Here is a 22,129-nt window from a genome sequence, read left to right as displayed (position 1 = left end):
CTGGTTCTGAGCTGTGTGGCCCAATTTCTGAGTCCATACTCAGCGGCACAGAAAAGTCTATGCCAGAAGGAAGACTTATAAACGTTTACAATGAGAGAAGGAACAAACGTTGAGGTTGCCCCTCATTACAATGCAGGTGGCTTCTTTTGTGGCCTTTCAGTATTGACGAAAATAAAATCACACTCTTGCTTTTTGTTGTTGTTTTGTGTTTTTTGGAAACAGAGTTTCTTTGTAACAATCTTAGCTAGCTGTCCTGGAACTAGCTCTGTAGACCAGACTGGCCTTAAACTCTGCCTCGCAAGTGCTGGGATTAGAGGTGTGCCCCACCACCACCCAGCTATAAATATACTCTTGAGGGTATGTTTTAACCCAGGGTGGCAGTCTTCCGTTAAGGCCATTTTCTGTTCACTACCCTGCAGCCATTCTGCTAGAATTAATTTATGTTTAAAATCCCAGCTCCTCTGGCATGCATTTCTACAATGCCTGAGTGAGGCCTGGCAGGCTTCCTTCCAGCAGTGAGCTGCCAGAAACCTTCAAGAGATGCTCTCAAATCTCCACACCTGCCTGCCTGTGTTGCCAGCAGCTGTGGGCCTGGTTGGGGGGAGTCTCACCAAAATCCAAGTTACTGGCCCAGGAGGCCGCGCCCAGTCCTCCGGAGGCTTCTGAATGACTGGCTGCCTCTGACCTCAGTGGGGCGGGGCCGGTTGGGGAGGCGGAGTTTGCAACGCCCGGGTGGTGGCTACACTGCCAGTGGCCTTCCAGGCCCCGCCGACAGACAAGATGGCGCTGGCTGTGGCGAGTCGTGTTCTGCTGCACGCGGGTTCGTGGCCAGGGCGGGGGAGCTGGTGCACAGCCTCAGAAAGGGTGGGTTCGAGGGCGGCGTTTGCGAGATTGGCGTACTTGCTAATGGTGCTCCGGACTCCGCAGGATCCCGCCTCGGGCGCAGAGAGGCCGTGAATGGCGCGCGGCGCTTCGCTAACAAGCGGGTGCTGGTGGAGGCAGAGGACGCGGCAGGTGAGTGAGTGAGTGCTGGGGGGCGGGGGTGTGACAGCCGGGCACGTGATTAGTTAATGCCCTCCAGACCCAAGGCCACCAGTTCTGTGTGAAGTCAGGCGGATGCTGAGAGCTTTGAACTTCGAAAAGCAGTGAGGAAATAAAACAAAAACAAAGAAACATGTAAACTCGGTTTCATAAGTTCACTCCAGGTGGTTTAAATGACAAGACGTGTGAGCTTTTAAGTTTTGGTTAAAGTTTTTAAAGTTATGATCTGTTACCTAAACTGTTAGTTTAAAATGATTGTAGCCTGCAGTGGGAGCTCGTGCTTGTAAATCTACTGAAGCCAGTCTCAGCACCGTGAGACAGGGTCTCAAAAGTAATACGGTGGGGCTGAAGAGATGGCTCAGTGGTAAAGAGAACCCAGCTGCCCTGGAACCCGGGTTCACTTCCCAACACCCACATAGCAGCTCAGAACTGCCTGTTACTTCAGTTCCAGAAGATCTGATACCAATGCACATAAAATAAAGTTAAATTTTTAAAAAGAAGAAAGGAAGAACTAAAGAAAGGCACCACCACTCCTGGCTTTTTCAGAAAAAGACATTCTGACATGGAAATGATTGAAAGTATTTTAATATTTTGCAAATACTGGTGCCTGGCACAGACCCCCAGCAGCTATTTTCCTAGTTAAGTTGGGAGCTGCAAGTAGGGTCTCTCCCTACATCCCCCTCTGGTCAGAACACCTAGGAAGCACCTCCCCTCACAAGGCTGAAGCGGAAGGGTGGATGGTGAAGTTGAGATCAGCCTGGGCTGCATGTAGCACTTGTTTTTCCTGTAGTTTTCTTTTTTTAAAAGTGAGGATGCAGGGGGGAGGTAGAATTTTCCAGGCAAGTAGATAATGCATTTATGGAAGAGAAACCTGAGACAGTGAACACAGCTATACCCAGAGCTTAGGGTCACACTCTAACCCTCACTCTGTCCTCTCAACACTAAGTATTGGCACCTGTAGGGAAGGAAGCTTCCCAGGTAGTCTTGTAGGTCAAGGTCTGGGTTCCCCGAGTGATAGTGCTGTGAGGAGGGTCATGTGCTAACCCTAATGAATCAAACAGAAGGTGGAGACGTTGAAGTGGTCATTTCTGTGACCAATTTTAATACATCTCAAATACTACAGAGAACCATCTTAAAATATTAGAGGTCTGAAGAGGTACCTTAGCAGTAGAACATTTGCCTAGCATTGGACAGGCCTTGGGTTTAATCCCAGTACCTCACAAATGAATAAACAAACATTAGAATGCATAGAGACAGAAAACACTATACCATGCCACAGTCACTTGGTTATAAAGGGCCTCTGTGTCACAGAACTTAAAAGTAACCAGATATTTTGGCTTAATGCCATATATATTTTATCACAACTTTAGTATATGTGAGTAATGAGATAGATAGATGATAGACAGACAGATAGATATCCACCTGCCTTTGTGGGCCACCAAGCCCGGCCCAGCAGCCAGTAAGTATTCTTAACCACTAAGCCATCTATCCAGCCCACTCTAGCTCACACTAATACATAAACACCCTAAAGTGTATGAACTTTGCTGGCACAGATAATAGTTTCCTTCAGAGATGATGCAGGGTTTTTTTTTGGCAAAGATTCATTTCATTTGAAGACAGACTCTGACTTGTTTCATGGTTTCTTCAGTGTTGCTTAGCAGGCACTTCAGATTAGCAAACTTCTTCTAAAATCAGTTGTTCCAAAGTCAGGGGCACTGACATTTCATTTTAGCTTCTGCTCAACTCATCATTCAAGAAGATTTTTGTAAGGAGTTCGGTTTTCGGTTTTTCCTCCTGCCGCCGCCTGGTCTTGTCCTGCTGCCATGCCAGCCCCAAATAATACACAGAGACTCTGTATTTGATATAATCCTGTTGGCCCGGTTACTTGTTTCTTATTGACTAGCCCTGCCTTTAATTATTAACCCATTTCTGCTGATCTATGTATTTCTCTTACCGGGGAGCCGGCGGCATACTGTTTTCTTCAGACTCTCCATCTTGACTCCTCCTTACTACTTCCTATTTCCTCCTTGTCTCCTAGTCCCTCCTATCTTCCTTTCCTATTGGCCAACAGTGCTTTATTATTAACCAGTATGAGAAACATATACAGAATGACATCTCCCATCATCTCCTCTTTTCTGTCTAAATAAAAAGAAGGGTTTTAACCTTAACATAGCAAAATATATCACATAACAGTTATCAAATAAGAATCACAGTTAACACTATTTAGTCCATTAACATTTAGCAAGATTTGAAGAAAATATTCCATCATCTATCATATCTTTGTGTGTCTAAAGTCTAAGTAACTTATCTTTAATACTAAGGAAAACTGTAACCATAACTCTCTGTCTTCAAGTCCCTCAAAGACCACAGAAGGATAGTATAAACTCTAGAAATGACAGGGACAACTCACTGCCTGGTCACCCGAAGTTCTTTTGTAATCTTCCATCTTCAGCCCATAGGCCATAGTGTGTCTGGCAGACTCTTCAGCAACACAGGAAACTTTAAACTGTCTTCTTGTATTGGCAGTTTGTCAGTCACTTTTCTCTGTGTCCTGCATACTGTCTCGAAGACTCTTCCATGAAGCAGGATCTCTGTAGCAATGTCCATCTTGAATCAGCAGTCACTTTTCTGTGGGTCCTGCATGTCCAGTATATACAGCATAAAGTCAAACAGTCCAGACAAGAGCAGTATCTTGTCCAAATGGCTAGTCTTGCCATATTGGAAGTAAACTCCATAATGAGTTTCTTCAATGTCCATCTTCATCTTCCTTTCTGACGCAGGTGGTGTTGCCAGGAACAATTATGTCTCATTGTCAAGAAAAACCCTAAACCATTTTAAATGCCATATTCTGTAGGTCTTTGAAAGATTTGAAGAATATCTATCTATCTCAAATACATCTGCATATCTAGAAAACCTAACTCACCTAGCTATGTTTTGACTATTATAGGTAACTATCTAAAATCTGTACTAAATTATACATTACATTTTTAAATGAGCTATATAAACACAATACATAAACAAGAAGAGAAATATACATATACAACATTGACCTTAAATTGTATCAATAAATGAAAATCCATTCCAAAACAAAGTATTCATATCTATACCATAATTCCCTTTTTACCTTTAAAAAGAATTGGCTATGATCATTAACCATTTATAACCAAGTCCATTTAAATGAAAACAAACATTTATAAACAATATTTGGGAATTTGGGCGTCGTTCTTTCCAACTACTTCCTGCTGATAGGGGGCACTGTCATGGGGATCCTAAGAAGATGCAGAAATCCTGGCTGTAGTCTGCAAGTCTGCCTTGTTCAAGCTGTTTTGAATGTTGGATCATCAGGAACTCTGTTTCAGGCGGTCTGGCTTGCTCAAACCACATTAGTCTGGAAGGAATCCACAGCTTTTTATTTTCTGTGGAAACAAAAATAGAAATCTTTTTCCCCAGTAACTTGTCCTTGAACTTAAATTTTGGAGTCAAAGCATTTTCAAAATATATACATTGAATTAATTCAGCAGCATTTGTTTTAACAGTTGTTTCCTCAGCAGTCAAACAATACAAAGACAATATAATACCATACAGTATACAAATTTTCTCCATCTGTGGCTTTTTATTATTCTGTTTCTTTTCTATTTTTTGAGACAGGGTTTCTCCTTGTAACTCTTATCTGTCCTGGAATTTACTCTGCATACCAGGTTTACTTTGCAAATCACAGAGATCTGCTTGCCTCTGTCTCCTGAGTGCTGGGATTAAAGGCGTGTGCTACAACACCCAGTTCCTCTTTGTCTCTTTAAAACCATTTTTTTTTTCATGTCTACGTATATTTTAAAACACACTGTAAATCTTTAGAGGTTTTTCTTAATATGAAACTGTCTTTACTGTAAATCTTTATCTTTGTCTGGCCACAAGTCCTTTATCTGGTAAACAACAACATTGCTAAAATGAAAGTCATAGCTGTGTCAGCCTCGGTTTACCAAAGATGGTGGCGGGTACTTTTACCCGCCAGCACAGAAAGCTGTGTTCACCGCCTTGGTCTGCGCTGCCACCCAGAAAGCATGCTGCCAGCTTCGAGATGTGGTCACTGCCATTACCATCTCTCATACACACCAATAAATTGTTAGCAGAGTTATTTGAAAGCTGTGCGGTTAAAGTAAGTAATCTTCCCTTACAGGAGCCGCGCGAATATCTGCTTGTCTCTAGCAAAGCAGAGTTCAACTGAGAAAAATGCTGCTACCAAGAAACCTTGTTTGTCTCTGTTCTTTTGTTTGTAAAACCTGTTTTTAAGCTTTTGTTAAATTTTAAGTGGAAGTTCTTACTAGCCACGTGGGCGCCATTTGTAAGGAGTACGGTTTTTCTGCCCGCCGCCTGGTCTTGTGCTGCTGCCATGCCAGCCCCAAATAATACACAGAGACTCTGTATTTGATATAATCCTGTTGGCCCGGTTACTTGTTTCTTATTGACTAGCCCTGCCTTTAATTATTAACCCATTTCTGCTGATCTATGTATTTCTCTTACCGGGAGCCGGCGGCATACTGTTTTCTTCAGACTCTCCATCTTGACTCCTCCTTACTACTTCCTATTTCCTCCTTGTCTCCTAGTCCCTCCTATCTTCCTTTCCTATTGGCCAACAGTGCTTTATTATTAACCAGTATGAGAAACATATACAGAATGACATCTCCCATCAGATTTTATCTAATAGTCACTCTGTCCCAGGAATTTGGTCACTTGTCCCATGCTGACTAAGATCATTTAACTTCTCTTAGCTCATATTCACCTTTTGCCTCCTTACCTTTTCCCTAGTGTCCTCTGCCAAACTGGGCATTTCAGATGTTTCTCTCAACTAAGTTTGAGGTGTTTGCTTTATGTAGACCTGTAACTGGGTCATAGTTACCTCTCCCACTTAACTCAAAGTCAAAGGTCGTAAAAGAACTCAGGCACCAAGACTTGGCCCTGTTCTCAGAGAAGGGTTTTATTTTTTTTTTTTTTTTTTTGTTTTGTTTTTTTTTTGTTTTTTTTTTTTTTTTTTTTTTTTTTTGTTTTGTTTTGTTTTGTTTTGTTTTGTTTTTCTCGAGACAGGATTTCTTTATGTAGCCCTAGTAGCTGTCCTGAACTAGCTCTGTAGACTTGCCTGGCCTTGAACTCACAGAGATCCTCTTGTCTCTGCCTCCCAAATGCTAGGATTATTAAAGGCATGCACCACCACTGTCTGGCCTGGAGAAGAGTTTTCAGCTGGAAAAGTCTCTTATTTTGGCAGCTCTTTAGTCAGTACCAGATGGTATGCAGTCAGCAGGTTAGTGGCTGCAGTGCCCCTGGAGATAGGCCCTTGTTTGCATCCATGCTATAAACAGAATGCATGAGGACAGTAGGAGGGCACTGCCCACATTCTCAGCTGCAATTACTAAAGAAGTGTGAGCTGAGCCCCACTAGAAGCCTCCTTGTGTGTCAGGTTCTGACTTGTTCTCTCTGTTCTCTCTTCCTCTGAAATCTGGTACAGAAGAACAAGAGGAAATCACAAGCTGATGAATTAAAGTCAGGGAGATTAGAAGACAGGCTGATGAACAATCAGTAGATCTCTGCCCACATCCCAGTCATGGCAGAGAACCACCGCTGCTGTCAACTCCTTGGTGCCCTTGAGGCCTAGAGCCCTAGGGCATTCTGCTGAGAGTGGAAATGACAGGCAGCTACAGTGCTGTCAGTTTTGACATATCATATCAAGGGAAAACTACTTCTAACTAAAGTAGGTTCCTTGCCAGATCTGTCTCCCGGCAGCTGAGCTGCCTTCAAAATTAGATGGACATCTGGTGCGGATACTGGAAAGATGGGGAACATTCAGGGCCCCGAGGCACTTCCCTGGCTTTGATTTAGTTTTGGTTTGGTGTTTGAGGCAGGGTCTATGTAGCCATGCCTGTCCTGGGGCTGTGTTGTGATCCATCTGCCTTTACCTCCCAAGTGCTGGTATTAAACACATGCACCACCATGCCCAGACTGTCCTTGATGCTTTGCCAGTCCTTTGACTTCTTGCTCTTTAGAGCAGTCTAGTCTGGGCCTCTATGTAGCCCAAGCTGACCTTGAATTGTCATCAATCCTACATCACCACATTCAAGTTATAAATTGTTTCCTTTGACACACAGCAGCACATATTCCTAACTCCAAAACTCCAACTGCCTTGGACCTGACTACTTGTAATAGTCACTTGTGTTGCCAGCAAAGCTGAAAATGCTATCCCCAGGCCTTTTTCTTAATAAGGACTTTACTCCTGGGCTGCAAGGTCAGCAAGGGAAAGGTGAAGAGTTTTCCTCTAGTTTTACATTTGGCCTATTTAATTGGATTGCATAAAAATATGCTTGATATTTTTTGATTAAAAAAATTTACTTTGCAGCTGGGAGTTGGTGGCTTACCCCTTTGATCCCAACACTTGGGAGGCAGAGGCAGTCGAATCTCTTTGAGTTCAAGGCCAGCCTGGTCTACAGAGCTAGTTCCAGGACAGGCTCCAAAACCACAGAGAAACCCTGTCTCAAAACAAACCAAAAAAAAAAAAAAAAAAAAAAAATTTGCAGGACAGTGTCAGTATACACCTTTAATTTGCAGCCCTTGGGAGGCAGAGGTAGGTATATCTCTGAGAGTTCGAGGCCAGCCTGGTCTACTGAGGGAATTCCAGGACATCAAAGGCTACACAAAGAAACCCTGTCTCAAGGGGGAAAAAAAATTATGTGTATAGGGGTCTTGCCTGCATGTTTGTTGTGTATATACATGGCTGGAACCCATAGAATTCAGAAGATGGCATCACATCCCCTGAACTGGAGTTTCCAGCTGCCACATGGCTGCTGGGAATCTAACCTGGGTCTGCTGGAAGAGCAGCCATTGCCCATACCCACATCATTGTTGTGCCCAAGTCACAAAGATCCCCAAAGTGACCACCAGGGAGACAGACCCACTGAACTGTAATAGCAAGGTTTATTGTTCATCCAACCCTGACAGGGACCTTGTGTAGCTGGCTGATGCAGCAGCCACCAGAGGAAGTGAGTTCCCTGTGCACTGCCAGGTTTTTAAAGGCAAAAATCGAAGGATTACAGCAGTAGGTACCAGTTGGTTTCTGATTGGTTGACAGAACAATCAGGGGACTTTCTCAAAGCCATATTTTCGTATGAAATACCTGTGTACCATTTATTTTTATTGCTCAGTACTGAGAGGGAACATTCTGTGGTTTCTGTGGTTTTGTCTCATTACTTGCAGGTGGCCTATTGTTCATAGATATCAGTAGTTTTCAGACTGTATCCTGGAGACAAGAGGGGAGTTTTTTGTCTCCTCTGGAGTTTCTTTTGTGGCCAAATAGTTCTCAGGAATCAAGTATCTAGGAGGCTAGAGGGTCTGAAGTTTCTTTGTGTTATGTGCTGAGTCAGAGACCTACATGTCTTTTCTGTAGCCCGTCATGGCTGCTAAAGCAGGGGGCTGAGTGAGGGTCTGATCCCTTTATTTTTCTCTAGTATGAATAATAAGAGTTGACTGGGAACTTAAGGATTTGTCACATTTATACAATTTTTCCCGAGTGTAAATTATTCGAAGTGAAGTTTAGTTTGCCCCTTTCAATCATATTTCCATCTCCTCTTAGGATATGTTTAAGTTCACTCCTATGAGTCCTTGGAACCTTGGTGTTTTTGCATTTTTGTTATTGTTTAGAGACAGGTTTTCTCTGTGTAACAGCCCTACCTGTCCTGGAACTAGCTCTAAGCGCTATAGACAATGACCTCCAACTCACAGATTCACCTGCTTCTGCCTCCCATGTTCTGGGGCCTGGCTGGAATTAGTATGTGTGTGTGTGTATGTATGTATATATATATATATATATATATATATATATATATATATATATATTATTTTTTTTTTTTTTTTGAAATAGGGTCTTGAACTCATTTTAGTCTTTTTGCCTCTGTCTTCCAAGTGCTAGGACTAAAGGTGTCCAACACCATTCCTGGCTGGGATTTTTTGTTTGTTTTGTTTTCAGTCCTCTTTTTCTTTATAGAAAGTGAGAGCAGATTCCCTATTCATTCAGGAATTTGTTTGGGGTTTTTGTAGCAGTTATAATTTCAGACCAGGCAGTGGTACAGCAATCCTTTAGTCCCGGCAGGTGCAGGTGAGGAGGATCTCTGTGACCTTGAGGTCAACCTGTGTACAGGGTGAGTCCCAGGGCAGCCAGGGCCACACAGAGAAACCTGTCTCAATAAAAATCAAACACACAAAGAGACTAAGAGGAATGGACCTGAAAGGGAAGCTGAAGCAAGAGGGTAGAGGCATTGTCCTCGGTACCTGAGACAGCTCTTAACCTCCATCCTCCAGACTAGTGAGGTTATTTAGGAGATGAGCTCTCTAAGAAGCAAACAGCAGATCAAGGCTGTCTAATCAATAGCAGATTGAGGTTGTCCTAGGGCACACAGGACTTCACCATCTACAAGCTTATGGGAAACCAGAATTCCCAAATCAATAGCTTTCTTCATCTATTGAGGCATCTTACTAGCTCCTGCTTTAACTTGTTTTTGTTTTTTGAAGACAGGGTTTCTCTTGAATCTTGGAACTTTCTCTGAAGACCAGGCTGGCCTAAAAGAAAGAGATCTGTTCACCTCTGTCTCCTGAGACTGAATCAAAGGTGTGCTCACCAGCACACCAGGCTCCTGTCTAAACTTTTGGTTGTTATTCTTGTTACTTGTGGTCATTTTTTGTTTGGTTTTTTAGAGTTTTTTGGTCTTTTGTTTTTTTTTTTTTTGTTTGTTTGTTTGTTTGTTTTCTTTTCAAGACAGGATTTCTCTATGCAGCCCTAGCTGTTATAGAACTTGCTCTGTAGCTCAGGGTGGCCTCAACTCACAGAGATCTACCTGCCTTTGCTTCCCAAGGGCTGGGATTAAAGGCATGCCTCACCACCTCAAGGCCTGTCTGAACTCACTCTGTAGACTAGGCTGGCCTTGAACTCACAAATCTGCCTGCCTCTGCTTCCCAAGTGCTGAGATTAAAGGTGTATGCCATGGTCTGCCTGAACTTTTGAAACCCCAAATTCTGCAGCTCTCATAGACAAGACTGAGGGCCAGGGGTGTCCAGGAGTGACCTGGCCTGAGCACTTATTGAGAACTCTTTCTTTTTTTAAACTAGGAATTGCAGTGATGAAGTTCAAGAACCCCCCAGTGAACTCCCTTAGCTTGGAGTTTCTGACAGAGTTTGTCATCAGCCTGGAGAAGCTAGAGAATGACAAGACCTTCCGTGGTGTCATCCTCACTTCGGTAGGTGCCCGTTCAGGCCACACACCTCCAGCCCTGACTGTGGTCAAGAATGGGAACCTGAAAAATCTGGAGTTCTTCATCTTAGGGTATGGCGTCACCAGTAACCCTGACACCACCAGGGACCTCTAGAACAGTTTCCAGGAGAGCAGCTTTCCCAGGCATGTCCTAGGCCTGGACTGTCCTCAGGAACCTGCTGAACAGTCTCTGTGGGAACTTTGTCTTCCCAGGAGTTGCCATCCAGTCATTAGCAAATATCCCAGGGTACCTCCCCCAGCCCCCTCCGCAGGAGCTGCTGGTTCCCTCAGCTAGTTCCAGCAGGGTACCTGCCTTGAAAGCCTGTACTCTGCCTTTGGACCATCTTAGGTCAGGTATCAAAGGGCAAATTCTTCTGCCATCTGAACTCTTGAGGGGAGTCTGGGCATTGTCTGCAAGTGCTGGCAAATGCCAGGCGCAGCATTAGTGACAGCAGTGTCACTGAAGTCAGCAAATGGCCATTGAGGGGAGGTGGTACAGTAGGTAAGAAGTCCTCAGAGGTATGGTCTCTGGCCAGACTGGGCATCCCCCCCCCCCCCGAATGCCAGGACACAAAGTCAGATGTGTAGCCACATTTCAGCCCCTTTGTTCTTATTGTTGTTTGGAGTTAGGTTCTTATATCCCAGACTAGCCTCCACCTTGTGTAGTTAAAGCCAAAGTGTTGCTGTGCCAAACCCAGGCCTTTGTGGATGGTAGGAAAGCACTCTACCACCTGAGCTACGTCTCCAGCTCCCAATAAATAAAGATTTGGGGGCTTTTTTGTTCCTTTGTTGGGGAGATGCTGGAGATTGACCCAGGGCCATCTGAATATTGGGCAAGTGTTCTGCCATTGTACAACTTCTTTAGCCTCTTGGTAAGGTGCAATGACAGTCTGCTCCCTTTAAGAGTAGGCATAAAGTGTGCATGTCTCCCTACACTATGTGCTATGGTAATACAGAGACCAGATAGGGCCATTGAACAATAACATGTCATCATTGTGGTCAGTAAAGGTACAGGAAGCTAACAGTCATCAAGCCCCAGAAGGCCAGGCTGCCCAGTAGGGAAACAATCACTACCCTGGACAGTGGCCACCAGACTCATCTCTCATTGATTCCTATGCTTATTGTCATTAAAACTACTAGGTTCTTTGTGTTTGTTTTGTATTTTTTGTTTGTCTATTTTTCAAGACAGGGTTTCTCTGTGTAGCTTTGAGCCTATCTTAAAACTCTCTCTGTAGATCAGGCTGACCTCAAACTTACACAGATCCACCTCACCTGCCTCTGCCTCCCAAGTGCTGGGATTAAAGGTGTGCACCACCACTGCCTGGCATCATTGAAACTATTAGTTTATTTATTCAGCCCATAGCCTTAATTATTCGTCTCATAGCTAATATCACTGCAGGCCACCTTTAATACATCTAATTGGTGGTGCTGCAGTAGTATTAATAAGCATTAGTCTGTTCTCTCTATCTCTTCCTCTCTCCTCTCCATTCTCCTTTCCCTTTCCCCACTCCCTTCCCTTCCCCCAATAAAACATCTAGCATAATAACAAAAAAAGCATTAGTCCACCAACTGCCACAGTTACATTCATTATTCTTATCCTATTAACTGTCCTGGAACTTGCTTTAGCTCCTATTCAAACCTATGTTTCTATCCTCCTAGTCAGTTTTTATTTATGTGATAACACATAATGACCCACCAAGCACATAGCACAAAATTAACTCAAGCCCAATACTACTAACTGGAACCCTCTCCACTTTTGTCTGATCTCTGGCTTACTAGTGTGATTCCATTTTAACTCTTCTATCTTACTGTCCTTAGGCTGTATAACAAACACTCCTATCATATATCATTGATGACGTGATAATTCGGAGGCCACTGCACCCCTATTGTACAGAAAGACCTTCATTATGGAATCATTTATTGTACCTGGTCTTGTCCCCTCACCCCCCTATCAGAGCTTCCTATCACTCCAGCCTTGTGCCTAGGTGACCTAGGTGGATGCTGACCACCTACAGGAATTGTTCCACTTAATCTACTTGAAGTCCCCCTACTTAATACATCAGTCCTTCTAGCATCAGGAATTTGAATCACATGAGCCCACCATGACATGCTAGAAGGAAGTCAAATCACATAAACCAAGCCTTACTCGTTACAATCATGTCAGGACTATAGTTCACCTTTCTCCAAAGACTCAGAACACTTTGAAACATCACTTTTTGTTGTTACTGCCCATGCATTTGTCATCAGTCTCTTTATGGTGATACCAACAATAATTGGAGGCTTTGGGAACTGGAGCACCTGGTGTGGTATTCCTCTGAAGTTTGGATAACTGTTTTACTGAGAGGACCTCTTGTTTGGAGGCAAAGACTTCTCAAATTATAAAGATTATAATAAAAGCCATCATCAGTGAGATGAATGAGCCTATAGAGTATACTGCATTTCTTGTGGTGTAAGTATCTGAATAGTCAGAGCTCTAGAAAAACTGAGGGAAAAAAAATGTCATGTTTACCCCTACAAATATGATAAGAAATGAGCTTTTGCTTATGTGTTGCCTAGATTATACCCTGAAATTAGTAGAAATCAGTGGACAATCACAGCCATAATAGCGAAGACAGCTCCTATAGAAAAGACAGAGTGGAAGTGAGCATGAAGGGCAACATCAGGTGAGGGTTAGAGCAGCTCCAGGAAGGCCCCTATCTTGGTTGGGGTTTCTGTTTGCTGTGAAGAGATACCATGACCACAGAAATTCTTATAAAGGAAAAACATTTAATTGGGGTGTCTTACATTTTCAGAGGTTTAGTCTATTGTCATCATGGTGTGACATGGTGGCACGCAAGCAGACCTGGTGCAGGAAGTGGTCTGACGCTGGTTAGGGCGTTAGCATCACATCCACAGTGACATACTTCCTCCAACAAGACTACACCTACTTCAGCAAAGCCACACCTCCCAATAGTACTATTCCCTATGAGCTTATGGGGGCCAGTTACATTCAAAATACTATACCCCCAACTGTTCATAGGAAAAGAAATGTAGTGCTCATAGTATAGCAGTAATGTCTCCTCCATGAAGTGTAGCAAGTCAGTTGAAACTCGTTAGAGTAGCAATAATTGTGGCTGAGGTGAAACAAACTCAAATGTCTGCATCAAGGCCTGGGAATGTGTGATGAGCTCATATGATAAATCCTAAGAAACCGTAGACATCATAGCTCAAACTATTCCTGTATATCCAAATGTCCTTTGTGGGGGTGGGGGTGTGGATGGGGATGGGGGGAGCTGAATAATAAGTAAAGATATGGAAAGTTATCCTGAAGCCTGGAAGGGTTAAAATTTAAACTTATTGGCTGATAACTCAGAAGAGATGTCTCTTCCTCCAGCAGGAAGGTTGTGTTTAAGTTTCAGGCAATTAAGAATACAGAAATTCCTGCAGTGAGGACCAGAGGGGAAGAGGGCTACTGGAATTAGGACAGGTGACATGAATAATGGGGTTTGATACTGTGCTATGACTGGTGGTCTTATAGTAATGCTGGTATTAACAATGTTAATTTCACCCAGGACAGATGAAACATCAGATCTTCGGGTGGGATGGATTTCAGGGGGATAAACAGTTCAGCCTCTTCCTGTTTCTGCTCCTGCTGTTGATAATACCAGGAGTAGGAATTCAGGAGAAAGGAGTCAAAAGCTTCTACTGCTTATTTGTGGGAATAAACATTAGATTATTCCTACATAGGCCATATTCAGACACTAGAGGTAAGAATTGGAATGTGACTTAAGACCATTGTTCACCTAACAATGTATTGTCTTCCCAAATCACAGAAATGGGCTGACTCATATCTCTTCGGGTCTATTTGGTATAACTAGTAGGAGTACTTTATCTTTCTTCACACAGAATTTGCATCTGGGGACTAGAGAGGTGGCTCAGTAGTTAAGAGCACTGGCTGCTTTTACAGAGGTCCTGGGTTCATTTCCCAGTACCCACATTGGGACACAACCATCTGTAAGTCTAGTCCCAGGACGTCTGACACCCTCTTCTGGCCTCTGCAGGCACAAGGCACATGCAGACAAAGCACTCAAACATGTGAAATAAATAATTGAAAGATAGAAACCTAAATCTGCTGATTCTTTCCAAGTGCCGGGATTACAGACATTCACCAAGGCCAAGTTTTTGTTGCTCCTGTTGTTATTCCATGTGGCCATTGTCCTCTCAGCCTTGTCCCTTCTGCCATCCTCTACCCAATGTGTAGATGACCCACAGGTCCACTGTACCCATTCTCATTAGAAGCATCTGAATTAACCACACATAGTGGTGCACTCCTTTAATCCCAGCCCTTGGAAGGCAGAGGTAGGTGGATCTCCGAGTTAGAGGCCAGCCTGGTCTACAGAGTGAGTTCCTGAACAGCCAGGGCTACATAGTGCCACCCTGGGGGTTGGGGGAACATCTGAATCTAGCATGGTTGTGCCTGTTACGTTAAAGAGGGATGCATTTTATTAACACATAAAGTGAGGTCAGTCCAAAACATGGACTCAGCTGAACTGTGACTCCAGCCCCTCACTGCCGACAGGTGGTGCTGTTGGGCAAACAAAATATCTAGTTCTTGCTGAAGCAGGTGCTGTTCTGCATCAAGTCTACCACCCATGGACTCAAGTGCTGGCTAAGAAACCATGCAGAGGGTTCTTCTCACATGGCAGGCAGCATTTGGCTCATCTCCCAGGATTTGGTGCTGACCCTGACAAGGCTCTGTCCTTATGGCTTCCCTGTAGCCCAATGGCTCCTCCTCCACCTGCTCTTCTCATAGCTGCTCTGGAGGCTGTCAGACCTGAGACATCAAACTAGGACCCACATGTGTGGCTATGCAGATCTTCTAGATCTTCCTTCTGCCCCAGAACTTTCTGCCCTTGCTTAACCTTGGGAGGTAGATCAGAACATGTGGGAAAGACAGAACTGAGTACAAAGAGGTGTGCTCAGGTGTAAGCCTGGCTGGTACATAGGTGTCTGAGCAGTACTCACTCTTACCTGTTCTGTCCTTTCTAGTTTGAAGCTAGAAAAAGAACATTGTAGAAATCAGACAGTCCAGGAGAGGGTCCTCAACAACCTCAGTTCTGGAATCCATGGAAGACTCATCTTACTAGCCAAACATAATCCTGGCTTCTCCCGACAGGATCTCCCGGGGATTTTCTCAGCTGGCCTGGACTTGAAGGAGATGTATGGCCGGAACCCGGCCCATTACGCGGAGTACTGGAAGGCTGTGCAGGAGCTGTGGCTGAGGCTCTACTTGTCCAAGCTGATGTTAGTGTCTGCTATCAATGTGAGTACACAGTTCTCAAGGGCCGGCCCAGAAGCAAGGGACACTCAGACTTTGATGTTACTGAGCCAGACAAGATAGAGGAAATGCTAATGGGTGGGGACCTGGACCTGGACCTGGCGGCTGGAATGAACCCTGAGCAGCAGGGCTGCACAGGAAACCCTGCCTCGGGAAGAAAAAACAAAAAGACAAGGAAAAAGCAAGGGTTTTCTGAGGGGATAGCTTTAAGGATCAGAGCCATGGGTGTGGGGCATAAAGGAAGAATTGAAGATACAAAGTTAGGTGATAGAGAATATAGGGGCCTGGAGAAGAGACACTGGTAACCTGTCTCAGTACCGGTCATCAGGGTGCATGCAATGTGGACACTGCCATTTTAGGGTTCCCAGGCACCCTGGTAGGACTGGTTGCCAGGGGAGATAATAGCTCCACAGCTTGTGATCATTAGCATCAGATAAAAGCTCCAAAAGAACATGCAACTTGCTGTCCCAAGAGTCATTGTTGGCCCCTAAAAGTTATAGAGCCACACACTAAGGCCTTTGAGCCTGTAGAAAAAATTCAGTCTGTTAAGACCCCAGCTCAGCAGCTGATCTGTGGGTGGACAATCTGAGTTCTGGCATACTTGGTCCAGATGCCACTACAGTGCCAGAAGTTCATGCCTACCCTCAGCCCTTGGAAGCTCGGGCACCCTCTGCCCTGTCTAAGGAATATTACTGGAAACTGACTCTCTTGCTTCTCTACAGGGTGCCTCTCCAGCTGGAGGCTGCCTCATGGCTCTTACCTGTGACTATAGGATTATGGCTGACAACCCCAAATACACCATAGGGCTGAATGAGAGCCTGCTTGGCATTGTTGCCCCCTTCTGGTAAGACCAGGGACTGTACTTATACACCCTCCCTCCTAGCAAGGAGGTGAAGGATGATGTCTTCATTTCAGGTTAAAAGATAACTTTGTGAACACCATTGGACACCGAGCAGCAGAGCGTGCCCTTCAGCTGGGGATGCTCTTCCCACCAGCAGAGGCCCTCAAGCTGGGTGTGGTGGATGAAGTAGTGCCTGAGGACCAGATATACAGCAAGGCTCGCTCAGTGATGGTCCAGTGGTTGGCCATTCCAGGTGAGGAGCGAGCAGAGGGCAGTTCTGGGTCACGTTAAGGAAAGTGTGTCACCTTTCTCATTCTGGTGATTCTGCTGATCCATCGTGATGAAAGCAAAGTTCTAACAAGTCAGGTTCTGTACTTACAGAAAGCTCTCAGGAGCTGGGAAGCCATCAGGGACAAAGCTGGCTGACACAGCTGCACTAAAGACTTTTTGGTGTTTGACTTTTTTGAGACGGTCTCATTGTTTAGCTAAGATTTCCCCTGAAACAACCTACTTAACCCATGTCTTCTCATTTGGAATCCCCCTGCCTTCGCTTCTCCAATGTGGAGATACAGGCATGTACCACAAGACACCATTAAATATGTTAATTTCATGTATTTCCCAAATGTCACAAAGTATCCTTTTGAGTTTCCCTAAAAGGACCCATCTGGCAGGAACTCCTTGAAGCAAGTAGCCAGTCTCTCTCTACATGCACAAGAAAGAATCTACTGATATGGAAAATGTGGCCAATAATACAATTCAAAGAAAATGACATGTTGGTTATTTGAGGTGCTGGAAATGGAACTTGTGCATGTGTTCTATCACTGACCTGTGTGCCTAGCCCTAAAAATGACATTCAATAGCAAATTTTAAGAGGCAGGCATAGTGGCAAGAAAGAAGTTAAAGACCACCCTGGGCTACAAAGAGACTGTCTCAGCAACAGCAATAACAAAAACTCCTGTAGCACCCTCCTCTCTGCTCCTACATTTTATTTATGTGAGTTTGTTTAGACAGGGTGTTCATTTCAGTCTGGCCTTGAACTCCCTATCCCACCTTAGCTGCCCAAATGCTAAGACACCCAGCTTTCTTTCTCTAGGAGTCTGTATTTCAATACTTGAAGAAAGTATAGAACAGCCAGGAATGGCCCCACATTCTCTGAAGGTTTCACAAATAACCCCATTTTCTTTAGACCATTCTCGGCAGCTGACCAAGAGCATGATGCGAAAGGCCACAGCAGACAACTTGATCAAGCAGCGGGAGGCTGACATCCAGAATTTCATCAGCTTCATCTCCCGAGACTCTATCCAGAAGTCCCTGCAGGTGTACTTAGAAAAGCTCAAGCAAAAGAGGGGCTAAAGCAAGGCTGCCACACGGGCATTTAGTCACATGTGCCTTCTGGGGACCCACTGGTCCCAAGGATTATAAACAAGGTCTTTTTCAACTTAAAAATTGTCTTAGCTCTTGTGTTCCTGACCTTAAAATGTCCTGTTCCTGGATGTAGAGGCAACTCGGTGGTTAAGACCACTGACTGCTCTTGCACAGGACCCAGGTTCAAATCCCAGCACTGACATGTGGCTCATACTCATCTGTTCCAGGAGATCCAATGCCTTCTGTGCTCTGTGTGCACATGGTGCACATACACACATGCAGGCAAAACACCCAGACACGTTTCACTTACACACGCACACACATACACATTATTTTTGACAGTCCTGTTAGCTAGGGGAATAGATCTGTCAGTAAGGTCTCACCAACTATCATGAGAGCTTAGTAAAAAGCAAGACATAGTGGATGCACTTATAATCTAGTACTGGACAGACAGGAACAGACAGGTCTCTGGGATTCTCTGGCCAGCCAGTCTAGCCTAATTAGTGAGTGCCAGTGAGACACTTTGTTTCAAAACAAGGTAGATACCTCCTTGACCTCTGTCTTATACAAATGCATACTCATAAGGTGTTCCTTGAAGCCTAGGGCCTACAGCCCCAACCACAAGAACCTTTCTTCTCTGTGAGCACAAGTCACTCTGGATCTTATAAGATCATACTGCATGTCCATCTTAAAGCAGAATTGTGAACAACCTGCAGGTTGGCCTATTCCTGGCCTTTACTAACTGTCTTTTAAGGCCAGGCCAGACAGTCTCTGTCGCCCTCCAGAACCTCCAGAGAAAATCCTCGGGGCCCCATGTTTTCATTTAAAAAGAGTAGGCAACTATCAGAGGAACTTGAGGAACAGGAATGTGGAGGATGGTGACTAAAGAGCTGCCACCTTTCCCTGACTACGCCCCCATTCCTGTCCCAGACAGGGTCTCATGTACCCAAGATGACTCTCCGACTATTTAAATGAGGACTGCCTTAAATGCCAAGTCTCCTGCCTCTGCTCTGCCTCCTGCGTGCTGGCATTACTGGTTTATGTGGTGCTGGGGACCAAACCCATGGCATGCTAGGCCAGCCCGCTGAGCTGCAGCCCCAGACCAGTACTGCTTATTCAGTGCCAGGTCCTGAATCTTACATTAGATTTTGCAAGAACCAGACTTGTAGGTTGAGAATAAGGCTTACTAGAGCACCTACCTAGCATGCTCTAGGCCCTTGGTTTAATCCCAGAAATGCCAAAACAAACAGAACCAAACTTTCTAATCCATCACAAGGGTTTTTCTCCATGTGATTCAGACCTATTTTGCGCTCTCTCTCTCTATTTTGTTTTTAAGATTTATTTATTATGTATACAGCCTTTTTCCTGCATGTATTCCTGCAGACCAGAAGAGGGCACCAGATCTCATTACAGATGGTTGTGAGCCACCATGTGGTCTCTGGGAATTGAACTCAGGACCTCAGGAAGAGTCAGTGCCCTTAACCTCTGAGCCATCTCTCCAGCCCCCTCAGACCTATTTCTCTAATGCCACTAAAGATGTTTTATTTATCTCCATAGGCACACACAGAAATAAATAAATACAGGCACACACACACAAGATGAGAAGTTTGAACAACCAGAAACCTCATGAGAGCCCTGTGTTCCAAGAGATATTTCCTGCTCCTAAAGTGATGCACACCAGAGCATAAAATCTCCATCCTCTCAGGGCCTTTCCCATTCCAGTACTTTAGGGGGAAAGTGATATAAGGCTCCTTTGAAGGCCTCAACCCAAGCAAGGGTACAGGCTCAGGACAGGACTTTAGTGCCAAGCAATTGCCCTTATTTTGCAGAAATATTTTGCACCGGGATGGGTGCAGCCTCCCTTGCTCCTGCAGTTAGGTTAGAACCCAGCTTCTGCTTCAGATTAGCGTTTTATGATCGATCCCTGAAGGCAGAAATCCAGCAGGGCCCAGAAAGACATTACTACCCAAGCACTTGGGGTTATGATTCGTGGAAGCATTTGAAGCTTGTGTAAAGGAAATAAGGACAGGGAACTGGCACAGCTTCTACCAGGCTGAGAAGTGCACAAGCTAAGCCATCCAATTCCCTGAGAGCAATGGAAACATAGACCTAATGGGCATTAAGGCTAAGTTTTGCAGCCTAGGGACAGAGGTCTCAGAGCAGAGGGGCCTCATCTGACCTGGGGATAGTCCTGGCCAAGAGTGACTTGTTTATTAAACATGCAGCTATGTGCTTGATGTTGCTCTGGTTCCTTTCATGGGTACTCCTCACAACAGCCCTATGAGCTAGGTGATGTTAGCACACCTTACAAATGAGGAAACGGGCTCTGAACAATCCTGTAATGTGTCCATAGTCTTTGTCCACACCAGCTAGCCCTGGCCTGTATTCTCAATGGGTGGGTGGCCTGCCACCCAGTGATCCATTGTGGGACCATTCCACGGGGCCAGAGTCTGCAGGTGGTATATCCTGGCTAGGCCATAGCTGTCAGTGAGACTTGAAGGTCACTTCCACAGGAAAATGGTCACTGATGGCAAGAGCCTGGAAGGAGAATGCAGCCTCATCAGCTGAGAAGTGGAGTGGTGAAGTCTGCATGGCCACCCTCGGGCCCCATATTACCCGTACACCCCAAAGGAACAGGAATATGCCAATAGTCCTTCCTGGGCTATAACTGCCTTTGCTGGAGGGAGCTTGTACACTCACAGCAAGCATTTCTGAGTCCTCCCCTGAGAGGGCTAGTGTGTCTGCTTGATCCATCTTCACTAGCCCTATCCCACACTCACCTGGGTCTGATCTAGGCCAAATTCCTCCTGAAAGTTGTGAACAGAGGCTGACTGGGGCTTCAGGCTCTTACGCAAGTGAGCACCACTCACTACAATCCGGTCATAGGCACAGTCTGAGTTGCCCACTGTGGTGTCGGCACTGTCTGGGATGAGCCATTTGAACACCTCACTACTGCGCAGACGGATTGATACCCAGTCATGTGCCTTTACGTACTTGCAATCGGCATTAAAGTCACCTAGAAACACCATGTCCTGTGGGCAAGCACAGCAGGTAGATCTTAGCAGTGCTCAGTGGTCCAGACCTGAGCACACCTTTAGTATTCCAGGATGTGAGTTAAGAAGTGGGGGTGGAGGTTACCTACATTAGTGTTCCACTTGTCAATCACATCGAGGTACACATCATAGAGGGCATCGATCTCTGCTACCGCCTGATGTGGTGCTGCATGCAAGGGGATCAGCACTAGCTCCTTGGCAGCTGTGGAAGGTGGGACTATGAGAGTCAAGGAGAGCCTAATGGTGGTAGGTCTGGGAGAGGGCAGTATCAAACTCACCAGTACCAGGAGCTGAGAATTTGACTACAAAAGGCTCCCGGCTGAAGGCATCCTCTGGGTCTGGATACTGGTATGTGCTGACAAGCGACACTGCATCTTTCCTGGGAGCAGAGGATCAAGGGGTCTGTGGAGCTGGTTACCTCTGTGCCTGTATCCCCTCCCTTCATCCCACCCCTCACCTGTAGACAAACAGATACATTTCCTTGTATTGGTCACGTCCAAGTGGCTTGCTGCTCACAAAACTGTACTCATGCTTGGACACTCTGTGGAGAGATCCACCAATCCCTGAGTCAAGGCACCAAACCAAGCTTGTGATTGTGGCTGGGGTTGTGGTGCTGGGCCCTGCCATACCTGTTAATTTGCTCCATGAGCAAGGACACTGCACTCAGGTCTGGGTCTCGCACCTCCTGCACCAGGGCGATATCGTAGCCAGCCAGGATCTGAAGGAAGAACTCACAGGTACTCTGTCTCAATCAGCCTAATTGCCCCGAGCCTAGCTCCTGGTCCAGTCTGCTCCACACCTTCCAACCCCTCCCCGTTGCCCTTCATCCAGTTCCTCCACCACCCCTACAGGGCCTCACCTGTGCTATGACACTGCCGCAATCTGGATCTGACACTTTGTTGTCACCAAAGCTCTGAATGTTGAAGGCTCCAATGCGCAGTGCTTTGGCCCCCATGGCTCCCAGTGCCCAAAGTGCTGTCAGCCAGGCCCAGAACCAACCCATGGCAAAGCAGATAGCCCTGGGGACAGGAACACAAACCCATACCAGGCCATACCATAACTATATCCAACTAGATCTGGCATCGTATTGGCCTGTGTCCCTACATTCCCCATGTTTTTTCAGTGTGTACGTATGGGGGTGGGGTGATGTTCTCTCATTGCAAGGATGGAAGGATTCTATTCCCACCCAGCCTCCAGCCCAGCCCAGCCCAGCCCAGCCCAGCCCAGCC

General features: G+C 45.4%; 2 protein-coding genes across 3 annotated transcripts; one reads left to right on the top strand and one right to left on the bottom strand.

The window, feature by feature from the left end:
• The first annotated feature begins 740 nt into the window (after positions 1 to 740).
• On the top strand, positions 741 to 17,928 carry Eci1 (enoyl-CoA delta isomerase 1). 2 transcript variants are annotated; one of them, XM_051181233.1, is made up of 7 exons: positions 748 to 820; positions 928 to 1,014; positions 10,183 to 10,310; positions 15,480 to 15,626; positions 16,364 to 16,485; positions 16,557 to 16,735; positions 17,669 to 17,928. In XM_051181233.1, exons 1-7 carry the CDS (start codon positions 781 to 783, stop codon positions 17,833 to 17,835), a joined length of 870 nt encoding a protein of 289 aa, XP_051037190.1. In that variant the 5' UTR covers positions 748 to 780; the 3' UTR covers positions 17,836 to 17,928. The 2 variants fall into 2 exon arrangements, with proteins under 2 accessions (XP_051037191.1, XP_051037190.1); XM_051181234.1 differs by lacking the exon at positions 15,480 to 15,626 and having other exon boundaries at positions 741 to 820.
• On the bottom strand, positions 17,454 to 22,098 carry Dnase1l2 (deoxyribonuclease 1 like 2). Its single transcript, XM_051181232.1, is given in 9 exon segments — positions 17,454 to 19,147; positions 19,361 to 20,385; positions 20,628 to 20,879; positions 20,990 to 21,102; positions 21,179 to 21,279; positions 21,358 to 21,441; positions 21,530 to 21,618; positions 21,760 to 21,926; positions 21,929 to 22,098. Coding segments are annotated over 8 exon segments (945 nt in total). The 5' UTR covers positions 22,014 to 22,098; the 3' UTR covers positions 17,454 to 19,147; positions 19,361 to 20,331.
• Between the last annotated feature and the right edge of the window lie 31 nt (positions 22,099 to 22,129).

The sequence above is a fragment of the Phodopus roborovskii genome, unplaced genomic scaffold (genome assembly GCF_943737965.1).
Source record: "Phodopus roborovskii unplaced genomic scaffold, PHOROB, whole genome shotgun sequence".
Taxonomy (NCBI): domain Eukaryota; kingdom Metazoa; phylum Chordata; class Mammalia; order Rodentia; family Cricetidae; genus Phodopus; species Phodopus roborovskii.
This window is presented reverse-complemented; position numbering and strand designations above follow the sequence as displayed.